A 21,929-nucleotide genomic window follows, 5' to 3' on the forward strand; every position below is an offset into this window, starting at 1 on the left:
CAGACCATGAAATCATGGGGAAGAAGAACACAGAGAGACATAAGAGCCAGAGGTCAGTTACATGTGCTTTTACCTGGAATGAAAGGTGGTAACTTTTCAACCTGACTCGCTTGTGTGCGCTCTCTAGGGTCTTCACCTGGGATGTCATTCTTGTTACATCTCTGAATGTGTGAATTCCATCTTTGTCTCAGGCATCACCCTCTCCTATGAGGGTCCCCTTCATCTCCCCAGCTTAAGCCATCTCCTCTGTGTTCTGGTACCAGTGATTAAACCACTGTACTTTGGATATTTTATTTTTGGATATTTCCAAGAGGATTGTATTTCCTATTATACTCCTAGAGGGCGGGACCCATATTTCAGTTATTTCCGTGGTGCTAATAACATACTAGGCACACAGCAAATGTATTTGGGACAAATGTATTATTTACAAACATCTCAGTTGTGTTGGGTTTTTGTGTTTATTAGAAGCTTTCTAAGTTGCATCTCATAAGTGAAAGGACATGTTCCATGCTACCGTAACATCTAGTTACTTGTTTGCCAGAAGACTCTATATTCAAGAAGCACTGAAGCCTGAGTGCATAAGCCTTGTCCTGAGGGTTGAGGCAGGCATTGCTGAAAGACCTGGGTCAGTGACTGTTTTATATTCCTTAACTAGAGTAGGAGTCGAGTCAGTAATAACTTGCTTCCCACCTATTACCCTGGAGAGTTAGAATGATAGAGATGGACAGAGTTTATGAGGATATTTATGGTGGTATTATAATAACCATCCTTTGTATGTTAGTGGCACTTTTATTAAACCAGTGCATTCTGATTGGAGTGACAATTTGGGCCTCATTTTTCTGTGTCTTCATCTCTAGTCGCTGGAACCTGGGAGAAGGTTTCTAGGATCAGAGTGCTTGGGTCCAGATCCTAGCTCTTTCTCATACCGGCTCTGTGCCTTGGGGCCCATTATTTAGCTTCTCTCTGTGTTTCCTCCTCTGTAAAGGGAGGTAGCAGAAGTACTCATGTCACTGGATTACTTCAGAGGTTAAAGGAGAGAACGTGTGTACGGAGTAGTGACTCCACAGATGTTATTGGCGTCATCCTCAGGCATTGTGTAAGATCCCAGGTGAATAAAATTCGCCCCATGTGACAAGTATCTCTGAAAGGCATGCAATTAGGAAATAGTAGCTAAGACAGAGGAGAGAGGAGGGATTAAAGCCAGCCTGAGTAAGACTCTGAGCTCACCTGTAGCAACGGGAAGCTCAGGGGGTCTGTATAAACTGAGGAGAAACACCCTTTGCTAAGTCGAGGAGAAGGCGCCTGCACGGGGATGGTACCAGCAGAGCCTGACCAAATCCTCTGTGGACCACATCTGTTTGTGCCAGCTGTTGTCAGCCTGTGTAGGCTCGCTGAGAATAACAGCAATGATTTTCACTTTATAGCAACTTCCATCTTGGGATCTCAGAATGCTGCATAAATGTAGATTAGAGCTCCCAAAATTTTTGCCAAGAATGAGCGTACTTTATAGGGCATCAAGAATGCATCGCTGTTCTCAGTGCATCTTTCATGATAGAGTGAACTCACTCGCTTTGAATTAGACTTGCTTCCCCGATTTGAGCTTCCTTCCTGACTCTACCACTCATTTCCTAGGTGACCTTGGATGACTCAGTTTCCTCCCTGACGCTCAGTTTTAACGTCATAAATGAAGGGACTCCTCTACCACTCAGTGACCTCCAGTGTGGCTTCTGTTTCTAAAATTCGCAGAGTCTGCAATGGGGTCTGGAGTTTCCTCCCAGGTAGACTGCTTGACACATTTTGGAAAGGCTTTGGTGCTTGTCAAATGGAATACTTTCATAGAATTTTTCTTCATGGTTAGGCCATCATCCAGCAGAAGAGAATATTACTTTGGTTGCTCGAAGATGGCGTCATCTCTCAGTTTTTCACATGAAAGTGGATCCCTATCTTCTACATGAGTTTCCTTTAACCCACCTTTAACTACAATGCTACTTATCATTTCCTTTTACTATTTTAAGATCTGGCAATAACACACCACCTTGTATCAGAGACTGATGAAGTAAGTAGTCTTTTTTTTTTTTTTTTTTTTGAAGTAGTCCTTTGAAGAGCAGTTCTCCTTCCCTTGCTGAATCGTGAGTGAAGATCTCAGAAATGACCATGCCTCTCAAAGTCCTATACTTGGTCCATCTGCAGCAGGATTATCCTGGGTGCTTACTGTTTTCTCAGTTGCCCTCTTTCTATGAGGAGGAAATATTGCATCATAAAATGTAGTATTCGTGCTTTAGAAAGGTTCCTTTGATAGTTCAAGACTTTGTAATAAATGATTAAATTCCCCTAAGACATCTGGGCTCCTGGGAGGCTCAGTCAGTTAATTGTCCAACTCTTGGTTTCGGCTCAGGTGGTGGTGTCAGGGTGGTGAGATCCAGCCCTACATCGGGTCTCAACATCAGGGGCTCCATGCTCATGCTCAGCAGGGAATCTGCTTGAGATTCCCTCTCCTTCTCCCCCTGCCCTTCCTCCCGATGCCATTCTCTCTCTCTCTCTCTCTCTCTCTCTCTCTCACACACACACACACACACACAAATACATCTTTTAAAAAAATTCCCCTAAAAAGTCATAAAATCCCACTAATAAAATGCAGATGGGTTGAGCAGCTGGGAGAGATTGTGTGGTTGGTTAAACGTGCACTTTCTGGAGTTGATGACTAGATTCAAATTCCAAATTCCCATTTCTCATCAGGGGGATCCCAGTGCCTCAGTTTTCTCATTTGTAAAATCAGAATAGTAATCATCTGATGGGTGGGTGTGATGAGTAAATGAGTTGATGTAAAATATTTTGGGCACCACTTGGCCCCCGCTGAACACTCAGTGGTCCTTACTAATTTTCAGTCTCGTCAGCTATAAATCGGTAAATATTATAAATTAATCACTTATGCATTTCTGTCAGAGTTTATGGAAGGGTATATTCCTTCAAGGGGATTACTATTATTTGAATCATGGCTGATGAGCAGTTAGCCATGTTAAAGCTGCTGGTCTTTACATTTATAGCAGAGTGTGCTCGTTTCCCCTATACCACAGTACTGATGAATGACACTGACTCATTCATATTCCCTGATCCACCTTCCTGCCACATTTGAAAGACATCCGTAGCTCAGATGTGACAGACTGCTTGTGAGCATTTAATACAAGTCATAGCGGCTGTTAAATATTAGCACATACCATGTATCATTTTAGGTATTACTCACAATGGCCCTGACATGGGGCATTCCCCCTCTCTTGCCTGCCCCCAACCCCATTTACAGATGCAGAAGCTAATGCTAAGAGATGTTTTTTTAAAAAATGTTACACAAAAGAAGCAGTACAGCTTGGTATTTGCACCAGCTTTGTCTGTTTCTGAAGCCCACACTTTCTCCATTACACCACAATCAATGTTTCTGAAAGTAGAAGGGGCCACATTGGTCTCCAACCTCTGATATAATTAGCATCATGCTTTAATCAGTGAGGTTGACTGTCTTGATTAACCTTTATGATAGATCATGTAAGTTTCATATTTCTAAATGAATATATAGAGGCAGCTGTAAATTAGTGGAAAAACACTGAGCTTGGATCCGAAGACTCATGTTTAACTCCTGGCTCTGCCACTCATTATGGGTGTGATTTTGGCTAAGTCACTTAACATAGTCACTTAAACCACTAACTTGGTTTGTTTCTTTGTACAAAAAACATGCTCTCATGCTTTGGAAAGTATTAACTAAAATCTAGTTTGTGTGTGTTATGCTGGGGTTCTCCGTTGGCTGTAAAGGAGCATAAAACTACAAAGCATTTTCTCTCTTTCCCTCAAGTCCTAAAATCAAGCCCCCTGATCTTCTTGATATGTTTTTGGTATGCTCCAGTCCGTTGTACCCTCTCTTTCCTCTGAATCCATCTTATCCACTGATCTGTTCACATGATACTTATACCATATTTTTAAGGATAGTAATAATTTCTTAACTAGTGCAAGCAGCTAAATGATTCACATGGACCTCCTTATTGAACTCATGAGGTAAACTCAGTTGATGCCATTTTATGATTTAGGCAACTAATAGTCACATGAAACATCCTGCCCTGGGTCACTCTGTTGGTAAGTAGAGGATGTGGGACTTGAACCCAAGCAAGTAAGTAGCCCCTAGAGCCTATATCCTCAAGTGTCTAAGCCATGCTCACTACCATCAACAGTTCGATTCTTTGCTTTATTCTTTTATTTCTCCTTCATGGAGATTATGAATTCCTTGAACCGGGTGTCTCTCAATTATCTTGATGATTGCCTTAATACCTAATTACTAGTATTTGTGGATAATTTAATGTAGATTTCACCAGAGGCTACAGTGTTCCTCACCTCTCGCATACCCTGCAAGCAAGGACTTTTGACTCCCTCTTCTTTGTCTCCAGCCAGAAGCTCATCTTCCCACAGTGTTGAACTACTTTGATTTGATTTTCACAGGTCAAGCAGAAAACCTTTTCTCTGTTATTCTTGTGGAGACACTTTGCCTGCCTTCCTGCCGAGGCCCAGAAATCCACTATGATCAGTGCGTCTGTCAAAGGGTATGCTCGTTTGCTGCCAGTGGCATTGTTACTGAAGAAAACACATGGCCTTTCTTTGCATCCAAAGTGCCTTGGATCGCTGAGCAAGACTCTTTCTGACTCAAATGAAAACCACCTTGCCTTAGGTGATAGATGGGGAGTTAACCATTTGTTGGCTGGCGTGCATTTCCCACGAAAAACTCAAAAACAGCAATTTACCTCAGCCATGGAAAGTGATGTGCCAAGCGTCATATTTGCATATTAAAACCGAAAAACTGATTTGCATGTTATTTCAGTGTCTTGTGTCACGTTCAGGCATCTGTCAAGCCCACTAGATAAAAACAGCTTGTACAGTAGGAAAGTGTTTCTGTGCATATCGGGACTGAAAATCTAGGTGCCTTTATTTTTTTCAACAAATTGCCCCACCTGAGGTTCTCCATTCCCTTTTGACTTCATATGTGAAAAGATGAGAGAAAAGACAGAAATCCCATGTTTTATAAAGTCTGCTTATTATTTTCTAAGTCTCATCCATTTTTAACCATATTCCATGTAGATAATTTTAAAATTATTAGGAAACAATTTAAAGTACTCATTATCCTACTATCTTAGCCTGAGCTATTAACATTTTGGTGTATTTCCCTCTAGTAACTGCTTTTTTTTTTTTTTAATACCTACCTGCATAGATACGTACACTGGCCCTGCCCCTCTTACATATACATTTTTAGACATTTGGAATTATTAGATGTACTATTTTAATATCTTGCGAATGGCAACAATTATGAGACGGTCTAAATAACATGACAATGGCAAGAATTATGAGACAGTCCAAATAATAAGAAGGAATTGCAAAATTCCCCATCTTGAACATGGTGGATTAGAACCACAGTCAGGGCTGGAGCCCTGGTAAAAGGCACACTGTGATGTCTGATAGAAGTTTATTAAAATGTAGCTTCTGGTTGAGGATGACTCTTCCATGGGACAGTGCACAGAAATGAGTATGTTGTGGTTAAGACCTTTCTTCCCGAAGTTGGAGCAACTAGCTCTTTCTATTGTCCCAGGCAACCAAATGAAGATGAATGATCTTCTCAGAAGTCACTGTAGGCACTGCCAGTGGGGTATAGCAAAGACCAAGACCTGGTTTAGTTTGAAAACAACCTGGAAAGACGACTCATTCCATTCATCAAACTTTTATGTCTCATGTCTCATCGAGGTGAAACCTGCCAATGGAAATAATGTCTTGTAATTATCCTGCCTTTATTGCAGCTAATCCCTTAGATATAACATACTGGAGGCCTGATTAATAGGGGAAAAATATATGTGGGTTTTAGCTGTCATATAGTGGAAATAGCTTCTTTTAGCCTTGGGTACAAACAGTGTATGTTAAGAGGGGAGTAAAATGAGAGAGATCTTATCACCGCGCAGAAGCAACTCACTTTCTCCCTTAAGGAGGGCTGCCCAGGAGCACTAACATGGGAAATGTGGGTTAGGTTGGCAAGAGAACTTTGGTCTCACTTCTTCCTGACACTGATGCTCTGGGTTTCCTGCCTCTCGTCTTTCCTACTTCTTACCTACCAGAGGGACAGCGTCTGCAGTTGTGCCTTTTCTGCCTAAAATTCATCAAGGCAGGAAAGAGGGCAGCTACCTTGTTCCAAAGAACCAAACATGAGAGCCCTGCTGTACAATTTATCGTTTAGTGTCAAAGGCTAGGATGTGGGACAGTTGACCGTTCAGAGAGCCAGCAAAGTATACATTCACTAATATTGTGTATTTCAATGTTTATAGTTAAAGGAACTCCGAGTGATTCCATCTCCTGCTCACACAATTAGTGTGCAATTCAGATACACTATGCTGAAGCACTTTGTCAGCAAATATGGAGAGGAGTTTGAGAGAGAATATTACCCTGCAGACGTTCCACTTCCAAGAAGAAAATCATCTTTTTTAGTGGTTTGTCAGCTGTCCCTCCTGGTAATTAGAACTGCCATTTATGTGATCTTTAATATTTTACAAAAGTTCTTCCTATGAATTAGATATTATTAACTTCCAGCTGATGGATGAGAAAATCAATAATAGAGAAACAAATACCGGGGAACTGAAGTGGTGCCCTAGATGTTAGGCCCAGGAACATGCATGCTCCAAGCCCAGGCACTCTGGAGATTACCTGACTCAGAGTGGTGAGCGTGGAGAGGGGTCACTTGCTCTTGGTTCAGCCTATATCCCCATCGCACCCTGTGTGCAAATAGCACAAAGCCCCGTAGTGGATGCCCGCCGGTACTTCCCCCGCGGCTGCAGTAACATCTACCATGGTAGAACTCGGAATCCTCCATCCTTGGGTGTGACTCCTAATTCGACTGAAGAGAGGTGATTTAGAGGCATAGATGCATGGCACAAAAAAGAGCCTATGAAAAAGAGGCTGTAAGAAAATCAAGCTTTTGAAAGTTGAAAACTAACTGGAATGGGTTTCAAAACTAGAATCAACTTTTCAAGTCAGCATTGCTGGGTCATCTTCTTTGTGGCCTTACCATTCATTCTCCAAGGAAATGGAACTTAAGAATAGAAGAACGAAGAGCACGCTTTTCTGCTCCTCTGCAGCTGTGAGGGATGTTCATTTATGGGTTTCTAGTTGTTAAGAGGCAGTTCACCCTGCCCTTTCCTTTCCTGTGGCCCACTGCTTTTAACCTGAAACAGAGTGGGTATACAGTAAGTCTTCTGCCCTTGGCCTTGAAAGGGTTCTTCTTCCATTAAAAGTGAGACGTTGAGAGTGGAGTATGATAATTCAGTGAGAGTCAGAAAGTAGAAGCAGCCTCAGGAAATTGCAAACTGCAAACTTGACATAGTTAAATAGAAGGTGGGGGGGAGAAGGAAAATATCAGAAATATATTTTTTTTTTCTGGCAGGCTTTCAGCTCCAAAATGGGGCTAATTCTACCTTTTGAAAGAAGATAATTTCAATGTTTCTTTTTTCAAGAACACATAATTGAAGTTATTTTCCCTCTGAGAGAAGGAACCTCTTGTACATCATTACAAATGGACAAGAAAAGTGAACAGCTCTGGTCCCGAGTGATAGAGTATTCATTATCATGTAATCTCTCTGAATGTCTTGGCTGTCTTTTCCCAGTGTTTATCTGCCTGGGCGGTGCTTTTCTGGTAAAGTTCAGATCTGTACTAAGTTCAAGTTCTCTAGCTCTTTGTAACTAGGAAGGGAATGGTGGGTAAGGACTCACAGGAGAAAAGTGACCCACACTGAGCTCACTATCAGAGTAACTTAAGAGGCTGACATGTGGATGGCCATCTTGTAAAATGGTTCCTTTAATACATATATTTAAGTGCTTAAATTGGTGATAACAGAGATTCAAGGTGGTAGGTGTTCTCCTTGGGATCTTCATTGTTTGCACCCCCATGCAAGCTATTTGCTGTGCTTCCTTTTGTATTTAGGAGGGATAGGAAAATTCCTTCTCCACCCAAGGAGGGGTGGTGGTCAGATAGCGTGTTTAACCTTTGTTTGTTCTTGATTTTCATGCCCCACATGTAGTGAAAGTTCAGTAGGCTGCAGAAACCCTGTGACCTGCCAGCTGCTTACTCAGATTCAGAATGCTGAATGAAGTTCTAGATTGTTTCAGGGGATGCTGACAAGTAGTTCAAATCCTCCTGTAAATGGAAATCTCTTTAATGATGATGTTTCCACTTACTCAGTGTGTGTCTGTTTTTATAGACTACAAAGTACCCGAAAATATGAATTATCTGTGATTTCCCTATAAATATCTGTAATGATATGTGCCCTGCATATTATGGGCACAAAAATAAGATAGGGTAAAATCAAAGGAATCTTTGTAAACATCATTTTGCACAGAATGCTACTGAAGGCTCAGGGAATAGAAATGATTTGATCAAAATTACTGGACCAGTTAAAGGAAGAACACAGATTAGAGAGATAAACAGACCCCTCTGTGCTTCTGGGTTCCTATGTAAGAATATATAAAACCCTTCAAATACTGTCAAGTGTTATATAAATATGATGATAAAAGTCCTTATTTGTGCTATTCTTAATCTGGCAGTTACCTTGCTCACTAAGGACTCTGTCCATACTCTGTTTGCAGAAACAGCCCTGATTTTTGCACAGTCTCATCTGTAATTTTTATCAGGGACCTAGATCCCAATTTGGCTACAGTAGTCACAATAAGCCTTCTCTGGAATAATATCAGCTGGGCCACTAGCAAGAAGAGAACCATGACAGAGAGGAACCAGTGGCAGATGCTTGGACATTTTCCATTTTCTGACACTTTGGTGTCAAGAGGAAAAAAAGAATGTACTATAAAAAAAGAGGGAAATATGGGAAAATAGAAAGAATATAAACTACTCCCCCATCGCTTTCAACCATTAGCCTTTGAGCATGTTTCTTCCCAGTCTCCCTTCAATAGCAATCTGAGATAGGCCAGCCTAGTCAGTGGACAGCTCTCCACAGAGTGTGCTCCTCCTTTCTTGGGCTTCCAATGGTCACATCTAACTGCAGGGAAGAGTGGAAGATGGAGCCCAGCTGTGTGCTCAGAAAGAGGAAGTCAATTTTGGTGAGCAGTGAGTGGTCTCTGCCTCACTTAGTCAGTATCAGAGTCCTTAAGCATTTTAGCCATTAAATTCCTCAGAAATACCATGCTGTCTGCTTGCATTTTTTTAAGGCACCCTTAGACGTGGTGTTTAAAGATGTTGAACACCCAGTTTTAACTCTCTGGATGATTCTGTATTGCCTGTAATAGTCTTGCCATTGACTACAGGTCATTTCTCTAGCCTCATCTGGTTCTGTTCCTCCTCTATTTCTTAACATTTTTTTTCCTAATATGCATATTCTTTTATACATTCTATTCCGGGAATGTCTTGTCTTTTCTCTCTCTCTCTCTCTCTCTCTCTCTCTCTCTTTCTCTCTCTTTCTCTCTCTCTCTCCCTCATTTGTTGAAATCCAATTAATCCTTCAAGATCAAACTAAGAGGTAATATCCTTACTGGTAGCCTTCTCTCACCTCAGATCACTGAATTCATCTCTGTGTTTTAGTATTTACACTTGATTGTGCTTTTCTATTTTCACATCTCTGACTTCCGAGTTGTCAGAGGCGGGAATAATGAATAATTTGAGTTTATAATGATAGTGCTCAGAACTTGGCAATTTCTTAGGAAAGGTATGTTTAAGAGAATTTTGCAGCAGTCTTCTGAAATTCAGTTCTCAGTAACCCATCTGTAGAATATACAATATTTTTTTGCCTCTTCTAAGGATTTCAGGCATTTCAAAGAACATACATATTAGTGATTAATATTGATACTTTTGGACGGTCTTTTTCTTAGAAGAGGCTGGATGCTTTGTTTATATTTGCTTGGCAGGACTCTCATTTCACTATTTAGCAGTAAACCTCTACTCTGGAAAAAAACAAAAAAACAAAAAAACCCAAGTTCCTACAGAGGGATAGAGTGGAAGGACTTGTAGATGACCCCGGCACTGAGGGGAGCCACTGCTGTATAGCTGAGCCATGCCTGACCCAGTACAGCCTGGTGGCAGTCAGGGCTTCACCGATTTTCAGGGGTGGTTCTCCACACCAGGTTGCTCGCTTTCCGTCTCCAGGCCTCAACCTGTTCACTATTAAGGAGGACTACTTGTTACACATGGCTGTTGCATAAACATTTGAGATTACCTGTGTATTGTGAACACAGGCCCCTGGAAAAGCATCACAAAAATTCAAGGAATTATTATTATGCCACCATGGCTATGCTGTGGATACTGTGCACATTTCCGCATTTGAAGAAATAAAAAACAAAATAAGGGAACCCATCCCTTCCAGGCCCCCACCCCACAAATTTTCAGTCATGTTCTATTACCTACCTAGACGCAATGCTAGAAGCTGCTTATTTAAAAGATAAATTGGACAGGTGCTGCTTTTTCTTAGGTCATGTGGAGCCCTGAACACTGAGAAAGAGAAATGAAGAGGGGGTCTCTTCAGCCCAGTGAGAAAAGCCCTAACACAGTGACAGGACTTGAACCACAAAGAAAGTCCTGGACTGATCTTCCTTCATGTGGGAGACATGCCGACTTTAAAGAGCCTGTGTCTTTACCAATATGTATTCCGTGGATGTTAAGTTTTGTGCACTGTTTGGGGTCAGGGTCAGGGTGGTGGGCGTTGTGTTCACAAACCCTGGAAGAGATGTTCTCTTGGGGTCTTTCTTTATAAGGAAAACCGAGAATCCTAGCACCTTGGGTGGCCCAGTGGTTGAGCATCTGCATTAGGCTCAATCATAATCTTGGGATCCTGGGATGAAGTCCCATGTGGGGCTCCCTTCAAGGAGCCTGCTTCTCCCTCTGCCTTTGTCTCTGCCTCTCTCTCTTTGTCTCTCATGAATAAATAAATAAAATCTTAAAAGAGAAAGAGAGAGAAACCAGGAATCCACGTTTAGCATTTATATGGGATTAGAATGTAAAAGAAAAGGAAAGCACCTTTCCAAATGAGTTCTTTCAGAAACTGTATCATGTATGGTGAAAGAGAGTGGTCTAGTTTCATTCTTCTGCATGTGGATGTCCAATTTTCCCAGCACCATTTATTGACTTGCCATCAGGGAAATACAAATCAAAACCACAATGAGATACCACCTCACACCAGTGAGAATGGGGAAAATTAACAAGGCAGGAAACAACAAATGTTGGAGAGGATGCGGAGAAAAGGGAACCCTCTTACACTGTTGGTGGGAATGTGAACTGGTGCAGCCACTCTGGAAAACTGTGTGGAGGTTCCTCAAACAGTTAAAAATAGACCTGCCCTACGACCCAGCAATTGCACTATTGGGGATTTACCCCAAAGATACAGATGCAGTGAAACGCCGGGACACCTGCACCCCGATGTTTATAGCAGCAATGGCCACGATAGCCAAACTGTGGAAGGAGCCTCGGTGTCCAACGAAAGATGAATGGATAAAGAAGATGTGGTTTATGTATACAATGGAATATTACTCAGCTATTAGAAATGACAAATACCCACCATTTGCTTCAACGTGGATGGAACTGGAGGGTATTATGCTGAGTGAAGTAAGTCAGTCGGAGAAGGACAAACATTATATGTTCTCATTCATTTGGGGAATATAAATAATAGTGAAAGGGAATATAAGGGAAGGGAGAAGAAATGTGTGGGAAGTGTCAGAAAGGGAGACAGAACGTAAAGACTGCTAACTCTGGGAAACGAACTAGGGGTGGTGGAAGGGGAGGAGGGCGGGGGGTGGGAGTGAATGGGTGACGGGCACTGGGTGTTATTCTGTATGTTAGTAAATTGAACACCAATAAAAAATAAATTTAAAAAAAAAATAAAAATAAAAATAAAAAAGAAAAAAAAATAAAAATAAAAAAAAAAAGAAACCGTATCATGAGCAAATTGGAAGTTTTGAGAGAAAAAAAAGGAATGATATATTTTCCTTAAAATCTTTGAAGTCCTAACAATGCAAGTGCTTTGAAAGTAGGACCTCTACTTGTAACATAAGCGCTAAGGGTAGAATCTGAATTGTTGGCAGAGAACAGATATGGCCTTCTTGCTGCCTTTGTTGACATTAAAAGGGGAGCAGATATACTAGGCCCAGACAATGATAAGTCCTGTCCATTCCCCGAGAGTCTACCCTAAGACTGGGAGTGGGAATTATCAGATTTTCCTTAATAGTTGTTGATTTAAATTAAAACAACTAGTGCCACTAATACCACAGGTAATATTTCATATATTTCTCCACTTCCTCCATGGGAAGCAATGTTTGGTTGGAAAAAAATGCATGGCAATTGGAGTCAGATGACAGCCTATTTTGAGCTCAAGTTCTCTCCTTATTGCAAGTCTAGAAAACAAGATGTAGGTCATTTTTCCATCCTTGTCTTTAATTCTGTCACGTAAACGGGGATTATCCCTCCCTCGGAGGTGGGTTGCAGATCCAAAGAGAGTCCTTTTGTTACCCTTTGAAAGTAGTTAAGCTGTCTACAGCATGGGATGCAAGCTGATTTTCTTTTTTTTTATTTTTTTTAAAGATTTATTTAGATATTTCAGAGCAAGAGCATGGGAGAAGGGGCAGAGAGAGAATCTCAAGCAGACTCTCCACTGAGGGTGGAGCCCAATGCAGGGCTTGATCTCACAACCCTGAGATCCTGATCTGAGTCAAAATCAAGAGTCAGACCCACTGAGCCACCCAGGCGCCCCCCCACCCCCACCCCGCCCAAGCTCTCTGGTTTTAATCCTCACAGCGACTGTGAGGTAGCATTGACAAGCCCATTTTACAGAAGGGAATCTGAAATCATAAAGAATTCACACGCTCACTTAAGGACACAAAACCATTTCCAGATTTAAATCTCTGTCTCCAACCATAATGCCACTGGCACACAGTATGTCCCTTCACTCTCTGGCCACAGATATTTTAGGATAAGCTTCCCACCTCATTCCAGTCTCATGGCTCTCCTGTCCTCTCTCAGCTCCAGAGAGAACTTTCTAATCGGATTAGCTCACCTCCCAGCTAAAAGTCCCCACATAGGTTTCTGTTGCCTGTACGTTCCTACCTGCTGAGGGTCTTTAGATACGTTCCTTGTAGCCTATGAGCTTCCCAAAATTGTAAATAAATTCAATGTGCATTTTTATGGGTGCCAGTCTCTGCCAAAAGGGAATTGAGTTGCCTGTGGTCTCATACAAGCTTAGAGGCCCTGGCCCATAGAGAAGCCCTAAGCACCCAGCATGGCATGGCAATTGTTAGCTGGCCCTTTCTCTTGCTTCGTTAGTCCTAAACACAGAACCATTTGCCTTGTTCCCCACTCACATCAAATTGTGACCCACCTTCAGCCTTTTGCTCCTTTCAAAGCTCCCACTTGACTTAGGTTACCCTGTTCCAGGGCTTTGCTAGCATCCAGCAAATCTTTATCACTTGAATTCACTGCATTTGAAAAGTTGTGTTTCATAGATTGCAGAAGTCAAATTACACACTGTAAAAGAAACACAAACTTAGAAATTAAAAGGCCTCTAGGATTCCAAACCCAGAGATGATCCCCTTTAACACGAGAGTCTGTATCCTCTCAGACTTTTTTTTTCCTACTTGTATATAGAACTGTAGATAATTAAACTGTACTTACTTTTCAAAAATGAATGGGACCATCAGGTAAGATTCCTATTCTATCTCTAGATCTGTTCCTTCAATAGCATGGCTATGTCATTTTCTCATACTTGAGCAGATAGATTTATAATATACTCTTTAAACGTGTTCACATTCTATTGTATGTTTCTAGCATTGTCCAGTTAAGTGACCTCTTACCCATGGAACAATAGTTACACTGTTACTTTTGGTTCCTCCTTTTTCCAAATATAGTTTCTGTGACTAGCCTTGGTTATAAAATTTTATGATTATTTCTGCAAAAATTTCCTAGAAGTGGATAACATGTGTGCCATTGAAAGTTTAATATTACTAGCAAATCACTCGTCCAGTATTCAAATGTTATTTGCACTTTAGAGGAGGCCTTAAGATTTAACACTTAATGTTTATTGAATAAATGAAGCTAGGGTGGGCTCTTTTGCTGGGCTTATCATGACTAGCCCTGCCCTGATCTTTTTGGGCATCAAATTTCTTTATCTCACTATGAATAAGAGATTGTGGCATGCAGCTCTCTATTTTTTGTATTTGTCACCAGCTACATGCCATAGTTTATTCACTGTGTCCATTGTCCAGTCCAAGTTGTTCAACAATGAAATAGAATCCCAGGGTATGATTATGAACCAACATAAAAAATTCTTGTCATTTTGGCCTTCTTTTGTCTGTACTCCCAACTTTCTATCCATTTTTTAAAACCTAAAAAAAATAAATAAATAAAATAAATAAATAAATACAGAGAAAAGTTCGAGTAGGTGCCGGTTAACAGCTTCACATATGTTTAGATAGCATTTTATGCCTCAGACATCACACAGATAATTAATAGGCATCTTGGAGTGATTGAAATAAATGTGGGTAGTAAGAATGAAACATTTGTACAGGGATTTATACTTTACAGGATTTTCACATCCAAGAACTCATTTTCTGGAGTGAGGATAGCAGGTGAATGAATATGCAGCTTCAGGTTTTGTTGAATTGATTCTTGTAAACTGTTCATGAAAGGAAAAACTCTTGATTGACAGCTTAAGAGTACATAACATTCTCACAATCTCAGCTCTCCACATCAGGCATTGTGGATGTCCTTTCTTAACTTTTTGAACATTTTTCTCTTACAAACCCTCTGATTAAATGTGGGGATATGATATTGGAAACAGCCAAAGTTACAATATAGGCAAAGGAAAATAAAATAATAGAGTCCCTTTTATTTCCATAGTGCAAAGCTATTTTACATCTGGCCTTCCTTCTTTCTCTACATACTTCGGATTCTTGGTTGAACATCTCAAGCAATCTTTCGCTGATACTTTGGTTCTCTGAGATTGCTGTAATTCTGGCTCACCCACCTATTTAAACACCAGCCGAGTAGCAGTACTATTGATGTACCTTCCCCATTTGATATGTGGCTATTTGTAGTACTAGGGGAAGAAGCTACCCTGGAACACAGGGTCATTCACTTTCTGCACCCCTGTATTCCGTAAGATCCATCTTGTCTCACATCTCAAGCTTTATACGTGGTGCAGAAATATTCCACTGCCAGGAGCTCCTTATGCCGTTTGGCCTTTTTCTTTCCTGAGTGTAAAAAACTTCTGCCATAAGTTTCCTGCCCTTTTGCTGAGTAAGTCCTAGTCTGTCTCTCTTGAATTCTTTCTTTCAGGCTACCAGAGAGGTCCCTTATGTGCCATGGTTATGTACTTTCTGTAGTTGCTTTATCCTTGATTATTAATGAGCCTGAATCTCTCATTTGTCCATAAACTCCTTAAAGTTGGGGGGTGGGGACTCATTTATTTATCTTGTTTTTATAAATATACAAGTGGTACATAGTAACTGCTTAGCAATTTTTGAATGACATGAATTCCTACTGTTGTAAACATGGATTTCTAAAGCCCAGTAGAGGACTCATCTTGATAAGACAAGTGGATCCTGTAAAATGGTATGTCCCAGGTCAGACACTGAGGAACTGATAAAACTGATCATAATGAAACCTGGATTTCTTAGTAGTCGTGTCCAATACTTTTTCCTCTCTAATGAAAACACTATTTGACTGTCTTGAGTGTCTAGACTGCATTTAAAGAACTATGTGTTCTTTGCCTTTCAGGGTGGACAAACAGGGTCCATGGGGCCTCCAGCTGTTCCCCCATCATTCCGCCCTGAAGATGAGCTTGAACACCTGACCAAGAAGATGCTGTATGATATGGAAAATCCACCTGCTGATGAATACTTTGGTGAGTGGGGACTAGAGATGACTTCTGAAGTAAATGCCTTCTGTTTTTCTTAGTTATTAATTAGGAGCTTATCAGCTCCGCTGGCAAGGGTTTGAATCTAGACACATTGGAATTGATATATATCTGCACACAACTGAGTATTCTGGATATTGCTCTGTGAGCTTGCCATAAGTGTGATCTCTGTTGTACTTTTAGCAAGGGTACTGTACAGTTTCTTGAGATACAAATTCAATTTTAAAATGAATTTTGTCATCATATAAGCTTCTCCATAAGCAGAAATAGGGCTTTTGTATAGGTTCAGGTTCCTTACTGGTCTAAATATTTATATACAGAATATGGAATTGGGTAGTATCTAATTTCTGCACTCTCAATTCTTTACCTACGCGAATTTAGGAAAAGATGTTCCTATTGTATTTTTTCAACCTTCTTCCCTCTCCAAATCTGTAAATAATTATGAATGGTTATACCATCCAGTCCATTAGTGTAATGGGAGTTTATGAACTTTAGGCCAATTATGAGGTGTTATGGATACATAACCTGTCCTCAGGGAGGTTGTAATTATTCAGGAGACATAAGGAAAATACATAAATAATTACTAATCTTGGTAGAAAGCTGTAAGAGGCATAAGAGAGGGATGTGTGAGATACTATAAAATGTTCAAGCTCTATTTATCAGAAGCATCAGGAATCCCTTACAAAGGAACTGGTGGTACCTGAACGTGGATGTTTCAAGGCAGTGCCTCCCAGATTTTCTGTGATGACAACTATTTCCTCCTCAATCTGTTGGAGACTGATATTTGTCTAGAGCACAATTGAAATTACTTACTTAAGACATTGAAATCAAAAGAATACAAAATGGAGGGCCAAGTTTTACCATTATGAGATTTAACAGGAATAAATTACTCTATCAAAGTGTTATATCATTTCCTAAATACTCACGCTATGTTTTTGTCCTGTCTCATTGTGAGGTGATAAACATTTTTTAGACACCCTTCCATGGACCACAGTTTGAGTAGCATCACTTTAAGGACATGTAGAGAAAAGAGACTACATTTGGGGGGCAGCAGGAGCAAAGGCATAGAGGCAAATACATCACACAGGGCTTTTACTTCTTTAGACATTTACTATCTTCATGTTTTCCCCTTGCTCCCTATTGGGAATGGGTAATAGCAGGTGAACTGAGGCACTGGTCCAAAGCTATGCCATAGATGGAATGGGATAGGGCATGAAAAACATGGTATTGATTTGTATATAGATACAGGTCAGCAGTGGGAATAAAGAATTTTGGTTCTGGTCCTTTCTGTACCCTTGACTAGCTAGGCAGTATTGAAATATTCCCCATCTGCCTGAGCCCCATTTCCCACCTTGGTAAGTCAAAAGTGTGGAGCAAATGTTTCCTAGAATTTCTTTCGACACAAGTAAGTTCCCATAGAAACAGCATTAATCCAAAGAAATACAACAAAGCTAAAAGCTAAACATAAATTGATAGGACAAATGCATGGAGAATATTTTTAAGAAGTCTCTAGTTATATTAAAGTATACTAAAAGTGTATCATGCTCTTTTTACTGATGTGGTAAAAAGCTTTATATTGGAATCTTAGGTAAACTTTTTAGAAGAGTGTGTTAAGAGCAAAAACTAAGGTTACTGTATATGTATATTATCTGTATACTGTATATGTATATTTTAAAAATAAAAAGCAAACTAACATAACAAGTATATATGCCTCAAATATCGTAGCAACTAAATACACGGCAATAAAGAAAATTGAACATAGATAGTAATTGTGTTAATGAATATGCATTAAGCCTTCTGGGAAACAAACATAAATTAAATTTCATCTTTGCCTTCAAGAACTATCCTAGCTATGATACTTACTAGCTTAGACAACTTGAACAACTTACTTATGCTCTCTCAATCTTTGTTTTTGTTTCGCTTTATCTGTAGTATGGAAATAATCGCTAACTCATACTGTTATTTTAGTATTGAGTGAAATATTTATAGAAAGCACTTAGACAAGTTCTTGGCATATAGAATATCCTCAATAATCAAAGTTATCCCATGCTTATTTAAGAAAATAAGATATGCCCATTAAAAATCCATTAATATTACCTGATTTAAATTTAAGTTCCTTGCAAAAATAGAACATATGTCACCAATTGGTAAATAATCATTGCCAAATAAGGATTATGAACCATGAGAGAGAATGTGAAATAATGATTAACTTTTATTGAGTGCTTACGATATGGCATCACTATTTTATGTACTTTATAGGAATTAACTCATTTCATCCTTATAGAAAATATATAACCCTGTAAATGCTATTATTATTTCCATATTAGGAAATTGAAGCATTGAAATGTTAAGTAATCTGCTCAATATCAACAGCTAATGAATTGCAGAACTTGATTAGAATCCAGACTCCACTCTATACTTTTTTTTTTTTCTAAACACTTTTCCCTGGCTTTATTGAGATATACAAAAAACAGCTGCATATAAACAGTGTCCCTAACATAGTGGGTTTAGACATGTGTATACATTTGTATTGCTGTCACCACAATCCAGGTAATAAACATATCCATCACCTCCAAAAGTTTAGGCTGGATAATTATGGAGGAGATCGGCTTTGGATACACAGAAAATAGAAGGTTATTCTCTTCTGAGTAGATAGAATGAACAAAATTTGAGTTGAGGCCAGAATTATTTAAGGAAAATTTACTTTAGGTGGAAAATATTCACCAAGTGCTTATAATATACAAGCTATTCTGTTAAGTAGCGTGAGGCATAGAGATAGGCAGACATGGATCTTACCTTTAAAGGTGCCTATAGTCTAATAGAGAATATAGACAGAGTGATGATACTTAATCCTAACACAAGACTGAAAGTGACAAGTGACTTAATCGAAGTACAGCCAAAGTTCTTTGAGAATTCGGGAAAATGAGACTAGACATCCCCAGGCAGGAATGGAAACATGTTTATGGAATGGTTAGCCTTTGAGTTACATCTTTAAAAGTATGCTAATAAGAGATTTGGAAGAGAGATAATAGTACAGAAGCAATGTCATTTCTGAGGAGGGAAATTTTAACATGATACAGAATAAAGTCATTAGAGTGAATCACCAATGTAGAAAGGAACAAATAATGAGAAATAAAGTTGGGGAAGAAGGCAGGATATTTGGGGCAAGTTTAGAAAAGTTTGAATATGAATGTGGCAGTGGCATTGTGGTTACACGAAGCAATATCCTTGTTTATAGGAACAACGTATTGAAGTATTTAGGGTGACGTTCATGGTGTCTGCAACTTACTTTGAAACAGTCTAGACAGATGATACATCAATCAATAGATCTACACATATAGCTAAGATGATATAGATAGATAAAGATATTGTGAGGGAGGCAGTATCACTTTAGATTAAAACAGCTAGAGATGCCATTACTAGGACACCCTTCTTCCCCCAAAATGTATTGAAGCTTAGCAAGTGAATTATTTTAAGACTCCTTTCTTGGGTGGGAGAAGTAGAGAGAATTACATTCCTGTGCCTTCTAAACTTGAATATTTTATTTTATTTTTTTAACGATATTATTTATTTATTCATGACAGAGAGAGAGAGAGAGAGAGAGAGAGGCAGAGACACAGGCAGAGGGAGAGGGAGAGAAGCAGGCTCCATGCAGCGAGCCCAACGCGGGACTCAGTCCCGGGTCTCCAGGATCACACCCCGGGCCAAAGGTGGCACCAAACCGCTGGGCCACCGGGGCTGCCCTAAACTTGAATATTTTAATGATTACAGTGGATCTTTGATATTTCCCCCTCTTGTGTATGTTTACTTGTTTTCTACGGGATGCATACCTTTTCTTCTGCTGATGAGATGATAGTCATTAGGGTGGCGATGATGGGAACTGATATTTATCTAAAGCTCTATTCAGAGTCATAGTCTGACTGACAGATCTGGTGATGATATCTTCATTTTTTAGGTCAGGAAACAGTCAGAGAAGCTGAATGAGTTATTCAAGGTTACATAGCTAATAGGATTCAGGATTTGGACTCCTTCTCATCTCAAGTCCATACTGATTCATTACCATTATAGAAAGGCATACATTGCTCTTAGAGCTTGTCACTAGTTGGCTGTTCCGCCTCATGTCATCCTTTACCTCCCAATGTCATGATCTTCAAGTAAGAGACCATCTGTGCCCAGGGCCATAAGTTGTGTAGCTGGAACTTCAGTGTCACTGGCAATATATCTTAACTCTGTATAATGCCTGAATTAACTGCTGTGGCACTAAGCATGGCCTTTTGGCCATGGTTCAGATACATACTTAAACACAGGACACCCAGTGCCTTCCTATCAACTCTGTTAGTTGACTTGTCCTTCTGTTGACCTCAAGGAGAGGCAAATTGCTGATAACTACAGCACATCTTGTTTTCTTAAGCCAATCCTTGATAAATATTGCAAGCAGGAACCTTCAACTGAATCTCAGCCGGGTTTTTTTTTTTTTTTTTTTTTTTATGGTTTCATCCAAAAAGGTGTTAGTTTTAGTGTTTCAATGCTCTCTCTCTTCCATCTTCCTCAAAATCAGGGATTGTTGTATGACAGTATAGGCCACAAGGAATGAACCCATAACACAGCAGATGGGTAAGTCCATATCTTAATTAAAGGAGAAAAAAAGTCTCTCATGCTGTGAACACTTTCCATCTACTTAGGCTTATGTGATTGAGCTATAGGAGATTCCCCAAGTATTTTTTTCCATGAGCAGTGGAGTCGTTGAGTGGGCCTCGAAACACTACCCTATAAGGAAAAGAAAGGAAACATAAGGAAATGAGATGTAGAAAATTCTCATCTGCTTCAATAACCAGGCAGTGGTCTTTGGCCCAAATCATTTGCAGCAAGGCTTGCATTTTAGAGCAACCTGTTTCCCTGGGTAACTAGAAAAGTATGTTTATACTAAAGGAGATTCTCAGTGTCAGGGATAGATGTATAGGAAGAACAAGAGGTGATGAGCTGTGAATTATTATAAGTTAGGGTAAACTCCAGAACTTAAAATGAGAGGGAGAATTTTAAAATTAGCTAGTAAGATGAATGGGAAGAAAGGTACCATTGCCAGAATATTCAGGAGCTTGCAAGCTAGTTGCCATCGTTGGAGTTTATATTTTTCAGACAGTTACAAGGGGGAAATGTAATGGAAAGTGGAGTTTGTCTCTAGGTAATTTTGCCACATATTTTGAATTTATCCAAGAGTTTTTCCATGTTGGTTGACACACCCAGAGCCTCCAAGTTTCATGCTTCCATTCATTTTGAAAGAAAAAGTAGGTTTGTGTACAAGAGGTTCCACATTGGTCTATCCCTGTATCCATGACACAGTTCTCCCCAAAATAATGGCATTCTGGCTGTACAGACCCTAAGACCCAAGACAATACTATTAGAATATAGTATCTCTGGAAATGAGAACTGTAATGTATCTGAGGATAGAATGAAAATATCTACCAGCTTATTTTTAAGCACAAAGCTGTAATTATCTTGGCATTACTTACATAGTGTTGTCTTATTCCTTCTTTAAAAAAAAAAATGAAGTGTGTGAGTCTCAAAATTGTTTAGGGAGCTATTTGAAGAATCTCAATGCCTTCAGAGCAGCACTAGGTAAACTCTTGTCACAGAACTTGGCGTTGGTCTACGAATTTTGTTCAAATACTCTCCAAGTATTGTTATTGAGGTATATTGGGAAATTTTGCATAAAGCCGGAAGTTTGTTCTGGGGGAACTAGGATGGTAGAACAGAAGTGGAAGATAAAAGGCAGTAGGGACCTGGCATGTGGTAAGCCTCAAGAGAAGAAAGGCCTGAGTAGACATGTGCTATAATTACTGTATTAGTTAAACTAACTCACCATACTTAGTGCAATGTAGCTTCTCAGTTGAGAGCAACATGGATATCCAGTGAATGTTCAGGAGTTGAAAGAGTGCCCCACAATGAGGATCAGTAGTCTGTTTGTCTTTGATGCAAGTAAGACCAGTTGATAAGTGAGCATGTGTGGAGGACTTGGACTGT

The 21,929-nt window shown here is 39.8% G+C and overlaps 1 protein-coding gene across 13 annotated transcripts in view; it reads left to right on the forward strand.

Moving 5' to 3' along the window:
* LPP (LIM domain containing preferred translocation partner in lipoma) overlaps positions 1–21,929 on the forward strand; it is a 604,338-nt gene that overhangs the window by 420,835 nt on the left and 161,574 nt on the right. For all 13 annotated transcript variants that reach the window (XM_077880053.1, XM_077880050.1, XM_077880051.1 and 10 more), the window contains one exon: positions 15,770–15,896. In XM_077880053.1, the coding sequence (XP_077736179.1) occupies positions 15,770–15,896 (127 nt within the window). The remainder of the gene's footprint in view (positions 1–15,769; positions 15,897–21,929) is intronic.

The sequence above is a fragment of the Canis aureus genome, chromosome 31 (genome assembly GCF_053574225.1).
Source record: "Canis aureus isolate CA01 chromosome 31, VMU_Caureus_v.1.0, whole genome shotgun sequence".
Classification (NCBI taxonomy): Eukaryota; Metazoa; Chordata; class Mammalia; order Carnivora; family Canidae; genus Canis; species Canis aureus.